General features: G+C 39.4%; 1 protein-coding gene across 1 annotated transcript in view; it reads right to left on the bottom strand.

Moving 5' to 3' along the window:
* Positions 1 to 11,524: 11,524 nt before the first annotated feature.
* dicer1 (dicer 1, ribonuclease type III) overlaps positions 11,525 to 19,136 on the bottom strand; it is a 38,823-nt gene continuing 31,211 nt past the window's right edge. Inside the window, 1 exon segment of the mRNA XM_018697701.2 lies at positions 11,525 to 18,902. Within this exon segment, the coding sequence (XP_018553217.2) occupies positions 18,737 to 18,902 (166 nt within the window). The 3' untranslated portion in view covers positions 11,525 to 18,736.

A 19,136-nucleotide genomic window follows, 5' to 3' on the forward strand; every position in this document is an offset into this window, starting at 1 on the left:
CTGGACCATAGTTAACCCTGAGCTCTGAAAGGAGTGAACAAACTGTTAGTCCACACAGGCTGCAGGGGCTGGCAGCCCACACTGCCATCCCTTATCAACTGTGATGTTGTTTGTAGCTTCATAACTCATAGTATATGATATGATATTGATACAAATGAAAATGATAACTTACCTTATCTTAAATATTTACAATATGTTTCTGGATCAGAGCTTGATTTGCCCGATGACAGCTCACCACCCACACTCTGTAGAGCAAGCTCATTTCCACTTAACTTCCACATAAGTTAACAACATAAAATCTCTTCTTTACAATTGTGCTTATTTCCTCAGTCTGATATTGTGTTAACCAAGATGCACTCACTGCGTGAAGGCAGTCACACACACACACACACACAGAGAGAGAGAGAGAGAGAGAGAATGAAATCCTCCAAGTGTCTCTGCCAATCCGTCTGTCCTGTGGTGCTCCATGATTTGCAGGGTAAACATGATACTCAGACAGAGGAGCTTTAAGTGATCAGTGTCTAATTTAAACCGACACACCAATTGCTGTGGTCCAATGCTCAAAGCACACAACAATCATTCGACTTAGTTTCTCTTCTAATAATGCATGTCTGCTGCTAGCGTGCTATGCCTTTAGAGTACCAGGCACAATCAAGCTAATATTTTCGTCTTGAGTTACTAATGACTAATAATCATAGGCTAACATAGTGGAAATATTAAGCTCAGCTCCATTCAGCTGGGCTGTGCTGTGCTCCTCTACAGAGGCAGGATGCCATTTTGGCAGACAATAGTTAATGTAATAAAGTGCAGTACGTGCTTCTTAGTGTTTGGGAGACTAGAAACTGTCTGGAATGGAGAACATCAGAGTAGACCAGCAAAAATTACTACATGGAAAATCAGGATGATAAAAATGATAATAACTGTTTGTCATTATTTACCTGTGAATTCAAGTCAGGTCAGGTCAGTCACTTTTCAGAGCAGGTCTAGGTCCATACTCGATATATTATCATATTTACAGGTTATATTTACCCAACAGCTGCCACCAGGAAAAACTTCTTGTCACACAGCGGTGAGGTTTGTCTTGTCTTGGGATTTTGGTCTTGTCATTTCCTGTTTTATTTTGAAGGATTCACTCTCCTCTCGTTTCAGAGCACTTGCCCTTCCTCATGTGTCACCTGTGTGTCCTGATTACTCATTGTCTCCACCTGTTTCCCATTACCTCTGAGTGTTTAAATAGTCTGTGTCTCCTTTGTCTTTTGCCAGAGTGTCTTTGTCCGTTCACCCGACTCACCTCCAGCCTTGTATCCACAGCCACAGTGTTGCCTCCAGTAAGCCATTGTTCCTCTGTAAGAGGATATCTTAGTTTCTCGCCTTAGCCTTAGAGTACTTTCCTAGTTGTTTGTTTTCCTCCTTTTGGAGCGATTTTGTTTTACTCGTTTATGTTCATAGCTATCTTAGGTCCTCCTGTTTTTTAGTAGAGAGTTTTATTTAGAGCTTTTCTGGTTTTCCTCCTGTTGGAGCGTTTTTTTGTTAAATCTTTTCATAGCCTTTTGTTTGCCTCCTCTGTGAGTGATTTTGATTTGTTCTAACTTTATTAGCCTCCGTTCATTTGTTTTTTTCCTCCTCTTGAGAGTGACTTTTTGTTTTTGTTTTCTTATCTGCCCTAGGATAATTTTATAGCCTCTGTTTCTTTGTCACTCAGTGAGAGAACCTTAGTTGTAAATAAAGTCTGTTTTATTTACGTCATCTCTGCGTCTGAGTCCTGCCTTTTTAGTCTCGGACACTTCTGAGGCAGAACCAGACTCAGGGTGAGCTGCCATCTGCCTTGACTGAGAGAGAGAAGAGGGGAGGCAATAATAATAACAATAATCATAACAATAATCATAACAATAATCATAACAATAATCATAATAATAATAATACAGCAGTGTGTTGCAGGATCATGGAGGAGAGGAGATAGGCTAAAGAGCAAAAAAACTACTGGAGAGAGAGGATGTCAATAGTACATGTATTTGGAGATATGAATACGTACAAATGGAGAAGGAGAGAGAGAGAGAGAGAGAGAGAAGCTCAGTGCATCATGGGAGATCTCCCAGCAGTCTAGGCCTATAGTAGCATAACTAAGGGATGGTTCAAGCCTGAGCCAACCCTAACTATAAGCTTTATCAAAGAGGAAAGTTTTAAGCCGACTCTTAAAGGTACAGAGGGTGTTTCTGCCTCCTGGACTGAAACTGGGAGACGGTTCCACAGTAGAGGAGCCTGATAACTGAAGGCTCTGCCTCCCAGTCTACTCTTAGAAACTCTGGGAACCACCAGTAAACCAGCATTCTGGGAGTGCAAAGTCCTAGTGGGATTGTAGGGGACTATGAGATCTTTAAGGTATGATTGTGACTGACAATTAAGAGCTTTGTAGGTGAGGAGCTGGTGTATAGTTACCAGCTAAATGGAAATATGCATGTATCTCTGCACTATAAGGATGAAAACACACTGGTTTTCAAGACTGAGACCCTGTACAAATGCTGTAGTCTGAAAAATAAACAGGTTAATTAGTACAGGGCCATAATGATAATTAATCTCAATTTTAATTTGATTCTAGATCCATTTTTTTCCACAACACTGCATTCCTAAAATTCACTTCACATGGTCTCATTTTAAGCAGGAGCCCTCAGACAAACTAAACAGCAAAACCGACATTTATTTGAAATTCATCTGTTGAAGGATCGGTGCTTTGAGCCCTTTAACAAAAAGCCAGAAGTGCTCTTGCAAGAAAAACTTTGATTCTTTTGATATCACTGATGGATATCTGATTAATTGAGGTTTGACATCAGAGAGTTTTTAGCTCCGAGTCTATAAAATGTCTCCTCAAATGAATACACTTCTTGTGGGAGGAGATCAAATCTTATTTTTCGTATGTGTGTGTGTGTGTTCAAATGAAATACACAATTAGTTGAAATACACTGAGAGTGAAATGCAGTGACAGCCACAGTTTTGTGAAAATGAGCCCAGAGCCAATGCCAAAACTGATATGTTTTTTTATATATTATTATCTGTATAATAAGGTTTTTTTTCTAGGAGAGCTGACATGACTCAAGTGATAACATGCACACACACACACACACACACACACACACACACCTCTGATGGTGTGAGTATCCCTTTCCATCAGCCAACCTAATATCATACTTTTACCGTGTGATTCACCCCCTCTAGTTCAGCTGGGCTCATATCATATTTAAAGTCGCTATGATTGAGTCCCCCCCTGTTGATGGCATATTTCTCATTTAAGTTAAATCAAAGAGACGTGGTGTCAGACCTAACCACCCCTCATTACCATCATCGCTGGAGTACAGGGAGCAATTTACCTGTGGAGACATGGTAATGCTGAATGGAAATAGGCGAGCGCAGGAGCTGAAATGATATTTTTAATTATGTAGCACCTCTCCCACAGTTCCCATGCTGTTACATGAGCCTTCAACGCCCAAGCCTCATTTCAGTATTTGCGTCTCATCAGAAAGAGGGGAAGGGGAGAGTATTTGAATGCTAGCGGAGGACGTGTTTGGGTAGAGGGAGGTGAGCGTCCTCTCCCAGCGACGTCCACACAAACAAATCAAAACAGCAGCAGTCGCAGCATCGTGGAAAGTTGTCATTGCGTTGATTATCTGCCTAAGCAGGCGCTGTCAGCTCATTTTCCTATTCACTAACACTCACTAAGGCTTCAATCAACAGCTTGATTCTCATTTACTTCTGGTTTGTGCTGGTTTTCATTATGGAGGCTTTTGAGATATCAAGGGCGACTGACAACAGCAACTAAAGGTGGAAACAAAAGCAGTCTTAGGCTCTGCTTCAGAAAAGAAGAATTAGAGCAGTATGAGGGAATGCTGGGAATAAGAGATGACAGTTAGAGGTCGCACATTCAGGGCACAAACATCGGCCTGTCACCAAAACCCACCTTTGGGACACACCACCACCCATACAGACCTTTAGACACACCGATACCAAAAACTATCTAGTAAAGACACATTTGATTTCTTTAATTATCTGAATTTGTAGAACAGTATGAAATAGAAAGCCCTGTACAGTGTTATATACTGATAATAGTTATTATAGATCAAATAGACATTTTTTAGTATCCCAATGTGTTTACTGAGAAATGAATGTAAGATTAGAATTGAAACTGCTCAGTACAGTGATAATGACAGCCGCAAACATAATTTGTTTTAGTGCCGTTCCTTTCTTCATTGAATTCTCCTGTAACAAGATCAGAGAAAATCACACAGACAAAATATGCTGAGCACTTTGGTAGTTAGCATATTAGAACTTCTGAGAGCAGAAAATTGAGCTTAATAACATTATCCTGCCAACCAAACAGCTGTAAAAGCTTGTGGGGTTGTGGCTGTGAATCCTCTGTGCTGCTCTGCTCCTGCTCTCTGTCATCTGCACAGCTGCTCTCACCTGGAGCACTCAACACATTCAACTGTATCTGATTATTTTAACTTCTTTTCTCTTAGCCAACACTGTGCTAGAAAACTATATATTGTTTAACATTATACATATTTACAATAAATCATATGTATGAAACATTAAGTCACTGCAACCTTGAACTGAATGGGACTTTTCTTCAAAACTATTTGTGAATTTAAAGTCTATGCTACTTTCTTATGTGGAATCTCTACAGGGATGGATTGTGATTCAGTGTTTAAAAGGATTAGAAATGTCTTCTTTTACTATTTGTCACTATGAGTTTTACAGAAGAAGACCAGGTCAAATCCTACTATAAAGCTGGACAGCGTATGGTCAGTGTGTCAGATTGAGGACGTAGTTGAGATTTGTTGTGGAACCAATGTAAACAACTTCTTTCAATGGAAAGTAGCTAAAGCCTGCTCAGAGAGAGAGTTGTTAGGTGTCACTAGATGATGTAATGCACTGATTAGCATATCCATGATGCCATCATGTTGCAGCTGCTGTCTGCTTAGTGTCAGCTGGCTTCAGCCCTTTCTTCTCTCTTACTCTGTGTGTTCACATTTGTATTTTAATACAGTTGAATCCCCATAAACATGTTTTTTTTTTTTTTCCATTTTTGTCAGGAAAAAGTATGAAAAAGTGACTGAAACATGATTCATTAAGGCTACATAACCTGTTTTTTAACCAGTGAGTCACATACGTTAAAAAAACAAAAGCTGTGCTGTGAATACTGACCACTCAGAGAGAAAGTCGGGAGCTCATTCATGTCAGTGTCAGCTGCCAAGACCCATAAAGAGGTGTGTCTGCAGAGGGAAAGCTCAACATTGCTCTCGCAGGGCGATACTGGCGACTATCTTCTACAGAAAGTAGCTGAGGTTTGTCCAAAAAGTCACTAGACTTGTCATGAGGTGCCTTTGTAGAAAAAAATGTCTCTAAAGGCGTCTGAAAAGTCAGTGAGGTGCTGATTTGGCAACACTGCCTGTAAACGCCACCCTGATGATGTAATAGACAGTTTGTGCATGAATTCAGTTTCTGACGTTTCCTCATATTCCTGAGGGGAAGACACATGTTATGAAACCTACATGACAGAACTTGTTAGAAACTTGTTAGAAATCTGAGGAAAGGTGCTTTATTTCAGTAAAACACACATAAATAGGAGAATCTACAGTTGTATGTGACTTGTGTCTGACAGTTACATAATTTAAAATTCAATTGTAATGTGGATCGTACAGGCCATGATGTGATGGTTGGGATGGTAACGATGCTATATACAGTATATGACATACTGCACATACAGGACCTTAAAGCAATATATCTTTAATAAAGAGTTCACATTCAACAACTTAACCAAAATGTAATAAGTTGTTACATTATACAGATAAAGTTATAGCCTTATGTGCATATATAACATTGAGTATTGACAGGGCTCCAGAGTTTTTCCAAAAAGCTGGAAAAACAAGAACACATCTTAAATCCCTGTAACCTCTTAGACTTATCCTGGGACTCTTTAAGGTCTGATCTCCAGGCTCAGAACCAGTGTCCTAACCTGTAAGTCAAGTCAGGTGTGAATCAATTTTATTTGCATAGCAGCTTTACCAAGGCACTGATGATATAAACAACGTACAACATAAACATTAACGCAGTGGATCAACATAATAAAATCATTTAAATGGACTGTACTTATATAGCGCTTTTCTAGTCTTTTCGACCACTCAAAGCGCTTTACACTACAGATCACATTCACCCCATTCACACACATTCATACAGCACATATTCTATATATTTAATGTGCTTTTTCTAAACACATTCACACACATTCACACACCGATGTGAAACACACACATCGGAGGCAATTTGGGGTTCAGTATCTTGCCCAAGGATACTTCGGCATGCAGACTGGAGGAGCCGGGAATCGAACCACCGACCTTCTGATTGGTGGACGACTGCTCTACCTCCTAAGCCACAGCCGCCCAATTTAGAAATAGCTTTAAAAATAAGGAATTACAACAATCATATGTGAATGCCAAAATCACACACATAGCCACACACATACACAAAATTCAAAAAGTGATGATTTATAGCAGATCCAGGGTCAGTTTGTCGTATGTCGTCTGCACTCAGGCACCTTTCTTTTCCTTGTAGTTTACACCTTTTCACCTTATGCATATCACATTCACATTGCACATACAGGTAACAGATACAGATAAACCATGACACACAACTTCATACGTCACACTCAGGTTATTTAGAAAGTCGTCCAAAAACGAGTTTGTATTTATAGTGCGCACATTTAGTTCACTTCTCTACAGTCACACTGAGTTACAGCTGCCTTGCCTTTCTCATTTCAGTTGCAGTTGAGCTGCCACTGCTGAGGCTGCCATGCTTTACAATACAGTTGTTTTTCATATTTTTGTTTTGGCTAATTATTGGCTAATTTTTGGCTAATTACAGTGTTGCTGTATTTGTAGTTTAGTTGTGAGTGTTTTTTCTTTTTGTTTTCTCCTACAGTGGTCTGATCAGACGTTATAAAGGTTCCTCTTTTTGTTCAGTAAGCCAGGTCAGTTGGGTCTGTTCAGTTCTATTCAGTCGTGGCCTGAGTTCACTTCTGTTGAACTGACGTCTTTGATGGGCCTAGAACTTTTGTTGCTTACTGGTTTAAACAAAACCCTCTTTTTGAAAATACACCTGTGAATCTCCATGCCTGCCAGCTCAGCTACTCACAGAGATTTTAAAATACTAAGCCAGGACTGTGTAGTTACTGGACAACAATAATAAGATTCATGCAGAATTCATCTGGATTATTGCTCTTAAAACCAGATTATAAGTGCAGTTACTGGCACATCATCACCAGGACCTTCAGGATGTTCAGGGCTGTATGTTTGATGATGTTTTCATATATCTGTTGGGAGGAGCAACAGACATCACAGATATGAAGCTTTTTCATCAAACTGTTATCCTCTCTCCATTTCATTGGAGGACACTGATTTCTGTCGTGCACACGTGCACACAAACTTATGTACCTGCATGTGGTTAGGACTGGGGAAGACCAGGCCCATCAACAACCCTCAGTAGTAACAGTTCATCACAGTGGAACTAAATGTTGTCCACAAGACACCACGTGGCTGAAGATGACTGATCCATTTACCTATAGTAGGCATGAAAGAGCAAAGCTCATCTAAGTTTTGATGCCAGAGAGCTTAAAAAGTTGAAGCATAAGAAAACATTGTGAAGGTGAGGGGGCAAGCTGTGCTGAGTGACAGACACTTTAGCACTAACTGGGGTCGTCAGCTCTTCAGGTCACATTGCAAAACTCTTTTCAGAGGGAAGCAAATGAGGGCAGACCCCCACCCCACACCCCTGTCCCTCCACTCGCATGTTTATTTATGGACTCTTGTTTTTACAGCACAGAATAAATGGCTCATGTGACACAGCATTAGTCTGCACATTATCAACACAGGCAATAAGTCACCATTAAGCCTGCTCATTCCCACATAACAAACCCCTGACCCTCCACTGCTCACCACCCGCCTGACATTCAGCTTACAGTTTCACTGACAAACTGACATATTGAATCCATACGCTGTTTGAAATGACTGTTTTTTTGCACTGAAACAGCAGATCATAGTTTTGTCAAAGTGTTTGTCAGTCAGGAGTGATAGAAGTGTTCCACAGTTGTAATCCTTACGAGTTTCCCAGTATTAGACCCCATTTTGAAAAATATTATTTTTATTTATTTTTTTTTTTTTTTCTCAGAAATAGCCATTCAGTGTATCTGCCTCTCTATATAATACACTGTACAACTTCATACAGGAATTTGGTGGAATCTATTAATGTTTTATTATTAACTAGTTTTAGAGCTATTTCAGAACTTACAACACAAGCTCTTTTTGCCCTTGTTGTGTTTCCTGGAATGTTACTGCCACCAAGGCATGGACTGTTTCCTCTGAAAGTAATTACAACAGTGCAAACCCAGTATTAGTATGGTGTTCCTAATAAAATGCTTGCTGAATGTATGTGTGTGTTTCTTGTTTTTATATCATGATGTGAACTTGTGTGTTCAGAGTGTATAACTAGACTTGTGCTGATTCCATTTCCACTGAGTTCCTACAGTGTAGCTCTACAGTAACTGTCCCTGTTCCCCTCAGCAAACCAAGGCGTGCGTTTCTCTCACCCTGCCAGAGTCCTTCAAACCTCAACCACACAGCCTTATTTCATAGAACAGTATTGACAGATTAGCAAACAGCTATTGACCTCAGAATCAGATCCCAGCTCTGTATACTTACAAAAGTAATGCAAAGGGTTAACTTGTTAGTTAAATATCCATATATGTGAATATTAATACATAATTGTGAATACATGCCTAATATGTATTATTAGCTGCAGTTTGCAGACTCTTTGCTTTGCTGCAAAATGAGTTGACTGTTACTCCAGAGTGAAACCTGATCCTGTTGGTGAACCTGTTCTCCTTCTCTCCTGCTGTTTGTTCCCTGGGACCTGCTAAAGTTGCTGTGGTATGTAGTCAGCAGACACCTCGGACAGAGCCAATATAGTGGGTGATGCTGATGAGGCTCAGAGCCTGCTGGAGGAGCTGAGCAGATGATGGACACAGAGCTAGAGGAGTGTAAATAGGTCAGGAGGAGATGGATTTGGAGTGTCACGAAAAGGATAATATACACACTTTCACTTAGTGTATGTATGGTTTTTCATTATTACACATTTTGTCAAGGTTTAAAGTTAACAGATAATTGTGGTTAAGCTGCTGACCATGAATTGCAACATTCTGGGTTCATGTCATTCCCAATCCCTCTTGCAATTATTTAATAAAGGCATAAAAAAGGTCCAAAATGTATTTCCCAAATTTCCTACTTTAACGTTAACCTACCGCACATACTGCAGTTCGTTCCTTTATAAAATGAAAGACTGTTTGAAGAAGGGATTTCTAGAAACACACTTCCGTCCAACAAACCATGAACAATTAACAGGTCCTGGATAGGTCAAAATTTTCATTCCAAATTCAACTTTAAAAATAGAGGCACAACCATCTTGATTTACATCATATTTCTTCCAATATCATCTGTGATCCTAAAAGATGATAGGTCATAGTGATCGGTTCCCTCTAGCAAACTCCAGTTCTTGCATGTGTACATGCCTCAAATTAGGGTAATATGGAAATTATATCTCTATTATATCTTCAAAAAAATTAGATCCTCCAAGATAGTGCTATCTTTCTGGACCAGTATGGTCTCTCCAAAATTCTTGCATGTAGAACTGAGACTATGAATGGGGGCCAGAGTAACCATTGGGATCTTGGACACCTCAATTATCAAGGCTGTGTCCCCCAGTTGCTCAGTTGGGTTGTGCAGCCAGCTCTAAGAAGAGTCCTTCTATTATTAAAGAATTATGGAGGCCACCGTGTTCCTGGGAGCCTTCAGTGCAGCAGAACGTTTTTTTTGGTAGCCTTCTCCAGATGTGTGCTACGACACAATCCTGCCTCTGTGCCCTGCAGATAGTTCCTTCGACCTCATGGCTTGGTTTTGGCTCTGATTTGCATTGTCAGCTGTGAGACCTTATATAGGTGTGTGCCTCTCCATCATCCATCATTGTGTCCAATCAATTAAAGTTACAACAGGTGGAGTCCAGTCAATGTGTAGAACTATTTCAAAGATAATCCAGAGAAATGGAAGGAACCTGAGATAAACTTCAAGTGTCAAAGCAAAAGGTCAGAATACTTATATCAATGTGATATTTAAATTTTACCTTTTTAATTAATTTGCAAAAAAATCTAAAATTCTGTTATAATGAGGTATTGATTGTGGACTGATTCTTTCAGTTTCAGCATACGGCTGCAACATGATATAATGTGAAAAAATTATAGGGTCTGAATACTTTCTGAATTCACTGTACGCAATGGAATCTATTAAAGATTTACCCAAACCTTTCTGATAATTGTGACAGATGCTCTCAGATACCATCAGACCTGACCCACATGTTTTGATCATGCCCGAGCCTGGAGAAATACTGGAAGTTTTTTTTTTATTAATCTGAGTATGGACCCATCATCTCAGACTGCAATAAGACTGACTACTGAACAAACCAATGTAATTTATGTTGCTTCTCTAATTTCCTATGGAAAGATTGCTCACCCCACCAAAACATATCATAATGTCATTTTTGAAATTGGAAAAGGATCAAATTCACACTTTGTGGCTCACTTTTATGGCAACCCATTTCAGTTGATTGGAATATGGGGAATGCAATAGGATGCAAACAACTGAGGATCATTTTGGGTGTATGTACACATATGCATACATCAGTGTGCATATAGAAACACTAAGTATTGAGCTGGAATAGTGTAGGCGAGTACACAGTGTACAGTATAATGAAATATGATCTTTTTATGACCTTTTCTTTCAGTATATGAATTCATCATTCACATTCAATGTCTGTCCATTTTCCTCTGCTTATTTGGGGTCAGGTTGTGGTGGCAGCAGGCTAAGAATCAGCTAAACTGGCTCCTTTCAATGCAAAGGAGCAGTGGGTCCTCCCCAGCTGAGCACAGTCTGAGCCAAGCCCTGCTTTCCCTTCCTGAGTCACCGAATGGTTTGCCAGAACTCCTCCCACACCTGAGGATTTGCTTCCATGACTGCAGAAGCTGCATCCCCTCTGGCCCCCCCTGTAACCTCTCTGATGCTTCAACAGACCTCTGGACCAACCAGGACTGAAAGGCCTTCCTCTTCAGCCTGATGGCCTCCTTCACTGCCAGTGTCCACCAATGGGTTCTCAGGTTGCCGCTTTGACAGGCACCAACAACCCTGTGACCACAGCTCTTAGCCTACGCAATGGAGGCCTTGAACAAGGTCCACTCGGACTCCATGTCCCAAACCTCTCACGGGATACATGAGAAATTCTTCCAGAAATGGGAGTTGAAGACTCTGCAGACAGGGGCCCCTGGCAGACATTCCCAGTTCACCTTCACTACAGCTTGGGTTTGCGAGGTCTGTCCAGCAGCCTGCCCCGCATGTGTATCACGTATAACACTGAATTAAGCCCACAGGACCCAAAGTGAATGACCATACCATTACTTTTATTGTAGATATACTGGGCTACAATTATAAAAAAAAAAAGAAAAAGAAAATAAAATTCAAACAAAAAAAATTAAAGGTATTTGTGATCCATAAGGTGCAGACCGCAAACCACTGCAGCACGGTATTACAGTATGAGTGAGGAGTTCAATTTCTATTCCATATACTATGTCCCTTAAACATTTGCTGCAGGTTGTAATGGCCCATAATTCCCCATACTGATGACAGTTCATCTTTCGTTCCATTTAGTTCCGCTCTGCTGGTGTTCTGCTGCTCAGCGAACAGTCTCTGTCGGTGCTCCGTGCTGGCTTCATGAGACCAATATCTGCTGCCAAAAGAGTTCTCTTCCCACCCCACTTTCACTGTTTATCAAAGGCATTTCAGTTCTCTTTTAACACTGTTCACTTTCCAACTGCACCTTAAAGGAAAAATCCACCCTAAAACACTAGTACTGTTGGAAAACATACCAACTATCATGGTTCAGATTTTCTTGTTTGGTGGAGCATTTCTGTTCCATTCTTCTGAGTCTCTGGCCAAATGACTGACATCACATACAGATATAGTTCTAATAAAAGTAAAAGCTTTCCAAGGACTTCAGAATCAAAGTGGATATAAACAGGATTTGTTGACAGTGGGTAACAGAAAACATTGAACATCAATTACTCACATAATAATATATATAATAAATTAAGAACAAAGCTAAATCCAACAGTAACTGACTGCATCTAAAGCTAAACCATTCCTGTTGCAAGCCCCGATCCAGGACCATCACACTAATCCTGCATCACCGTCGCCTAGGATTTAGATACTTTATACTTCTCTGCCACTACACTTCAGAGGGAAATAGTAATTTTTCAGATTAAAAGGACTGAAATAAATAAACATACGATTAACTAACTTAAAGATTAAACCAGTGGTTCCCAACCTTTTTGGTCTGTATCCCCTTACAGAAATGCAGTGTGAATTTGGGACCATTTGCCACATTTCAGATGTGTGCATCAATAGTTCTACCAAAGAGAAAAAAAAAATGTATCAGAACTTAGTTTGTCTCCATTCTTCTGTCCATTAATCCGCTTACAACCCCACAGATTTCTCTTGAGACCCTTTTAAGGGCCCAATCCCTTGGTTGGGAACCACTGGACTAAACAACCCTAACTGCCCTAATGTATTAGTATCTAATAATGCCATATTACTTCTTGCACCACTGAGTTTACTTGTTGACAGAGTTACAGGAGGTTGTGATACAGGACTGTGATACAGATTGTAACAGTCCTGGATCAGTCCTATGGAGATGTGTGGAAATGTGACAAGGTTATTAAGAACTTTCAATCTCTGGAGAGATACAAGAAAACTCCTGAGGCCTCAGAGTTCACTTGGAAAAAAAGAGGAAAAAAATATGACAGTTTTAAATCTCTATCAAGTAGGCTGTCAAAATGATAACCTTTAATAGCTAGAGTTGTAACTAGAGCGTTTTTGTAAGAAAATCAAGATAAACTGCAGTATCTACATAATCAAAACTGACACAGACTGATCCATATTAAGACTCAAAACTGTAACTGAAGCCAAATACTAACTTGAGGGAGGTGTGTATGTTTGACTATTTTTTTTCTGCTGATTACTGTGAAAAAGTCCTAAATACATCCACGATGATTCAAGATTGTACATGGATACATTTGAAACTCACTTTTTAGAGGCAGTGGATTTTAAATGTAACTACAATGGTGTGATGGCAAAGTTAAACAATCTCAAATAACGAAAGCAAACATCAGATTTTAGTATCCGTCTCCCAAAATCAAAGGGCAAAAAGGCTTCCTTCTGGGGCTGCCATCTTGTCTCCACAAATATTAAATAAAAAATCTTGTCAAAGATAGCTTTGTCCCATTTCATAAGCCTCCCATATTAAAGGATGTACCCACCAAAGTTGTGGCCTTCAAAGGACTGAAGGATTGTAAGCTGAACTTTTAAGTTTTTGTTCACTTAGCGCACAATAGATTTTGGAATACTTAGGACAAAGGATACTTGGGTGTTGAAGTGAAAATCTCAGCCACAGTTGGAAGCCCTTTTCACAGCCTTGATTACCTGCTTTGTATTCTTTTTCATAGATATCCAGATCTGGTCAAAACAAACACATAATAAGGGCTGTCACAAAAAAATAAAAGATGTGGTGGGGTGGAAATGACCGTATTCAAATGCAACCCACACAGCATAATCCTAAACTACATTCACCAGGGTGGCAAGTGTTACTGTAAGGCAGTCATATTTGCAAAAGGCATCAAACAGTCCTTTATTGTAACTGTGTCAAACCCAAAATGCTTCCACGCATTACTTTTTAGATTACTTATAATGCATCATGATTATCTGTTTAATATGCTCTGCTTTGCATTAATGAAAAGAACAATAGTCTCATTTGTGAAAGAACAATTGGGTAGGAAAGACTACATTTTATGAAAGCCCCCTTGTTCACTAAGAATTTTGAATTATAACAGATCAAATATTTGATTTCTTAAACATACAAACAATCATTTAAATAAAAAAAAAAAGAAAGGTGACAGCCCCAGTTCACAGGAATTCACCAGCCTGCGGAGACGTAAACTAGGCATGTTAAAGACAAGTGTGAACACTGCTACAAGTAACAACACTTCATTATGGGCTATGATTTATCCAAAAGTACAGGAGCACGTTTGAGTGGATTTTTCCTTTAAGTTCCCAATAAAGGGCTAGGGGAGGTTTGTCTTATAAGTAACAAACAACAGGAGTACAAAAGAGGCTGGGATCATCACTTGACTGACATCCATTTCAAAGTAGTCAGAAGAGAATTAAATCAAGAGTCATTTCATCATTCAAGTCATGATTGGACGCAGAGTTTGACTAACAATTCATTTCCAAACAGCTGTTTAAGGCAGGACATCAGTCCAGACATTTTAGCCCCAAATTACAAAGATTGTTTTTACAGTGTATTCATCAGATGATAATTTGCAGGCACATTTTGTGTCCCCTCCCAAAGCCCCTTATTCTCTGTTTAAATAGGTTTGTGTCATACCAGCAATTGAAACAGCAGCAAAGACTGAACCGCATTAGTCCTCTTAACATTACGGCATCATATATACACTTCTTTTTTCCTCCATCTTTCACTCCCTTTCACACTCTGACATGAGGTAAAGTATGGCGCCCAAGTGCAATGCTCAATTGTGCTACATGTACAAAACAAGAAAAAAAAAAAAAAAAGGAAAGAAAAAAAAACCTGCCAGTACAAGAAAACGTAGTCTGCTCTGAATAATGCAGGACCACCTCAACTTCAGCCACACACACCTTCCTCCTCAATTAAAAGAAAAAAAAGAGAGAAAGAAAAACATACGAGGTTGATGGATACTGATGCCACTTGTGGCTGACTAGATTAATTGTGATCCTTATTGTCATCAGTCACAAACAAAAATGTGGGTGGGTGTGGCACCATGAGTGATTTCACATTCTTTTTTGTTTGTTTGTTTGTTTTTGTTTTTTTGTTGTTGTTAAGTAATCCCTCCCCCTGTCCCTCCTGGCATCTCACAAATAATTAGTGTGTCGAGCCAGAGAAAAAGTATAAAGGGCTGTGTGTGTGTGTGTGTGCGTGTGTGTGTGTGTGCGCGCTACAGACTGAGATGAGGGAGGGTATGAGTCTGGAGAGCCAGATACACTCCAAATCTAAAGTCTGATAATATAATCTCTCTCTCTCTCTAATAAGGAAATCAAAAAGCACAGCCAAGATTTCAGGGTTTATATGGGTCGACTACAGAGGGTCAGACACCTGCTTGAGAAGTAATGACAGATTGCACTCTGTTTGACAGGGACAGGCTGCAGAATGATATACTTTTACAAGTTTTATGGTGCAACTGAGTTTGCATTGATTTTTCAATTCTCTCTGCAAGACCCAACATATGAAATGTATGGCACCCAGAGAGGTACCTAAGAGTAATTCAGTCGTTGGCAGGCAACAAAGATTAGGACAGAACTATCGAGTTCTTTTTTCCAGCTGAATTTCAAACACGAACCTACTGAAATAACAAATTTAATACCTACAATATGAATGCAGGAGCTATCATTTCAAATACAGTTGTCATGTCAAAGACATTTGTTTGTGGTTTACGTACGAGTATTTTCCTCCAGTTATCTGACGTTCTCTTATTTTACCTCTGTGCCTCAAATCCTGGGACTCGGGTTACCACTTGGTTTCTGAAGGTCCAGCCTGAGTTGCTACTAGTCACAAATTTCTGTTTGTTCTAATAAATATTTAACACAGCCAAAGAGTCTGTAAACAGGAGCAACATCTGTTGAACCTTTAGTCAATTTAACTGTAGCAAATTTCTGAGTGCTGCTTTAGGAATATGGACGATCAAACATGAAATAATAAAGGCTTTGAAACGGATTCTAACTCAACACAACACAGAGCCCTGAGTAATAATACCTTAAATCTGCATAAATAAATACTTGTTTTCAAAACAACCGATCAAATGAATATGTGTAATATGAGAGGGTGACCAACTCTGCAGGTCCCCCTCAGCTCTATACATCCTTTCAGCATCTCTCACTTCATCCTTTTGGTTTTACTTCCTGCTAAGTCTGCTCTCATCAACTTTGTTTCCAGCAGCAGCAACAGCTGTTTCAGTAAACAAACATGCTAACAGAGGTAAAGGCAGAGTCAAGACTGGACTTCTATCACGTGATTATGTCAGCGATCTGTTTACAGCTTGCTGCGCAGCACCCCAAATGACATTTAAAACATATATTAAGAACCCAGGGAAGTGTTTCGGACTGTATTTTCAGAGCTCAGCCTCGGATGGATGGGACTGGATGGGTTTCTCTGGCCATTCTGGTTGAAATATTTTGTTGTATATAAATATGTTATTTAGTACAGTCATGTTTATTTTCAACTGTAACTTCAAATTATCATCAATTCAATCAACTGCTCCCTGTGTAAACGATGTTCAGAATGATTCCAGTTCAGGCTATGCTGACACTAATCTCCCACAGAGAAGGCACTGAGATTACTGCGAATGTCGACTCAGTGAGATATTTGATGAGTTGTATACTGTATAATGTGTGATGTAGTTGGTTCAGTTGTCACAGTAAAAAGACGTATGTGTCACTGTCAGTTACTGAGCTGCAGTCTTGTCCACAAATGAACAGTGAGTGCACTGTCCTTTGAGGTAGAGACATTACAGTGGGATTTTGTAACTGTGAATTTGATTTCAGATACCTATACTGACACAACTGAGGAGCCAAACAAGTGTAAGTCTTTTCCAAACCTTATCTATGAAGACAGTTCTGCAGAAATAAGTGTTTTGGACTATATTTAAAGTTAAAGAGTGCAATCTGATTACCTCTACAAGCACTGATCCTCATCTGACCAATGCATCCTCCGGAGTCTCAACAAGTAATAGCTAATGAATAAAAAGAGTTAGGCTCTGTGCAGAGAATACACTTCCTATGTCCGCCACAAAAAATCATCAAGTGTCAACCTCAAGTATGGGAACGGGTAGGGACAACAACGCAGCTCTCCTCTACAGCTAGATGGCTGACAAACAAGACAACCAAATCAAACAGATTTCCAAAAAAAAAAAAAAAAAGTCAAATAAAGAGGTATCATAGTTACAGTGCAAAAAGATGAGAAATTCAAGCTTAATACAAAAACATAGCACCAAACAAAAAGAAAAAAATAAAGACAAGGAAATGCATGCAATTAACTGAGGTATTCAAGTGAAAAAAGGGCTTATTGATGAGAAATAAAAGACATTTAGCAAGAAGCAAAATTTGAAAACACTCCACCCCCCCCACCCCCCAAAAAAGAAACCAAAAAAAAAAAAAAAAAAAGAAAAAGAAAAAAAAAAAGAAAAGGAAAACAGGCTGGTATCCTTATCCCTAGGAATTGACTTCAACCTCATAGTGTCACATCTGCTATAGCTTTGGTAGGTACGGGATGTGAGGAACACTAGTGTGTTGAAATGAATTGGCCTTTTTCACAAAGACTGTATTTGAAAAGATTCTATGTGTCTTACACGAGTATCCAATTTGTAGAAAAGTCTGCAGCATATTGTACGTGTGATATGTCTTTCTCTTCTTATATCAAAACTGGGTGATTCATTCCATGGAAAGACATTTAGTGCGCAAGAATGACTAATTCAATTCCATCCATTCTTGGTATCAAAACATATTAAACCAAATCACCAAGATAATGCCATAAACATCCAATTGCTCTCACACACTCTAGATATATCCATAGACTTAGAATATTTATAGAAGCCATCCAGTTGTCATGGTTTATACATAAGCTACAAGAACATGCAACCTCAAGTGCGGTTAAAAACTAGTTTAAATTACAGTAACTGGGAATGTTGAAATTCCTATCCGTCTTGCAGGATATGAGGGTGAGCCTTAGCATCAAAGGCCAAGAATATCATTCATGTATTTTATAGTTTTTATATATATATTTATATACTTTGCTACAAATATGATTTTGGTGTCAATGTGACCACACAATTCTCAAAATAACAGACCCTAATGGAATAAGTGCAAAAATTATTAAGAATACCATTTCAAGACAGATTTCAGACAGAAGTGCCACCAGGTTTTTGTTCCAGTGGTATCTGTTAGCCATGTCTGCCGTTAGCGTTTTAAAAACCGCTTTAAAACTGACTGGCACTAGTGCACAGGCTGAGGAGTTTAGCGTTTTTTGTTTTTATTTTTTTCTTCCTACATACTTTGATTTACACCTTTGACTGAACTATGTACAATCTAACACTACACAATAAGCATAAGCCTCATCTCAATGACATAGAGGTTAACAAAAAAAAAAAACCCACTAAATAAACTGAGAAATAGACACTGCGACCTGACCTTTTTTTTTTTTTAACAATTAACTAAACGTTAATAAAGCACTCATGTGATTACACAAAGCAGAGAGGGAAAGTAAAGATTGTGTTTGCGCAAAAGAAAAAAAAAAAGAAAAAAAAAAGGTAAAAGATCCAATGTGAAATCCGTTGTGAGATCAGTCTGTTTCTTTTGTTGCATCTCCACACAGTGTTCCTGGCTGCCTTGGTTGTACCATTGCAGGCTGAAGATACGGGACTAGCATCGCGCTGTGTTGGGAAGCCGACGTTGCTTTTTCTCCATTAGCGTCAATAGCTTAGGTGCTAATGCTGAGAGCTCGGAGGAGGAGCTCAGTTGTTTTGGACCTGAGGTTGATTGGCTTTGAGGCTGCGCAGAGCTCGTCGTGCTGCTGCTGACTTGGCGATCCGGTAGCTGCGGCCAACTCCTTTAAACTTGCCCTTACCAACGACCTCCACCGTCACCCGGACCTTCCCATCATATGTTCTCTCTGCAGGACTGCAAACAGAGGAGAGGTAACAGGGTTTCAGACTGTAGACATAATACCTTCTCTGACAGTTTCTTTGAAACAGGCTAATATTAGAGGCAGACTTTTTTTTTTTCCCAGTTTCCCCTGAAACATTTTGTTTGCAATGTTAAGTTAATGTTTCCTACACAAATATTTCACATTAAAAGTCGCCCAGCAGGTTGGATCTAACAGACATGGACATGGATAAGACACTCGTGGACAGG

This window comes from Lates calcarifer, linkage group LG19 (assembly GCF_001640805.2).
Source record: "Lates calcarifer isolate ASB-BC8 linkage group LG19, TLL_Latcal_v3, whole genome shotgun sequence".
NCBI lineage: Eukaryota > Metazoa > Chordata > Actinopteri > Centropomidae > Lates > Lates calcarifer.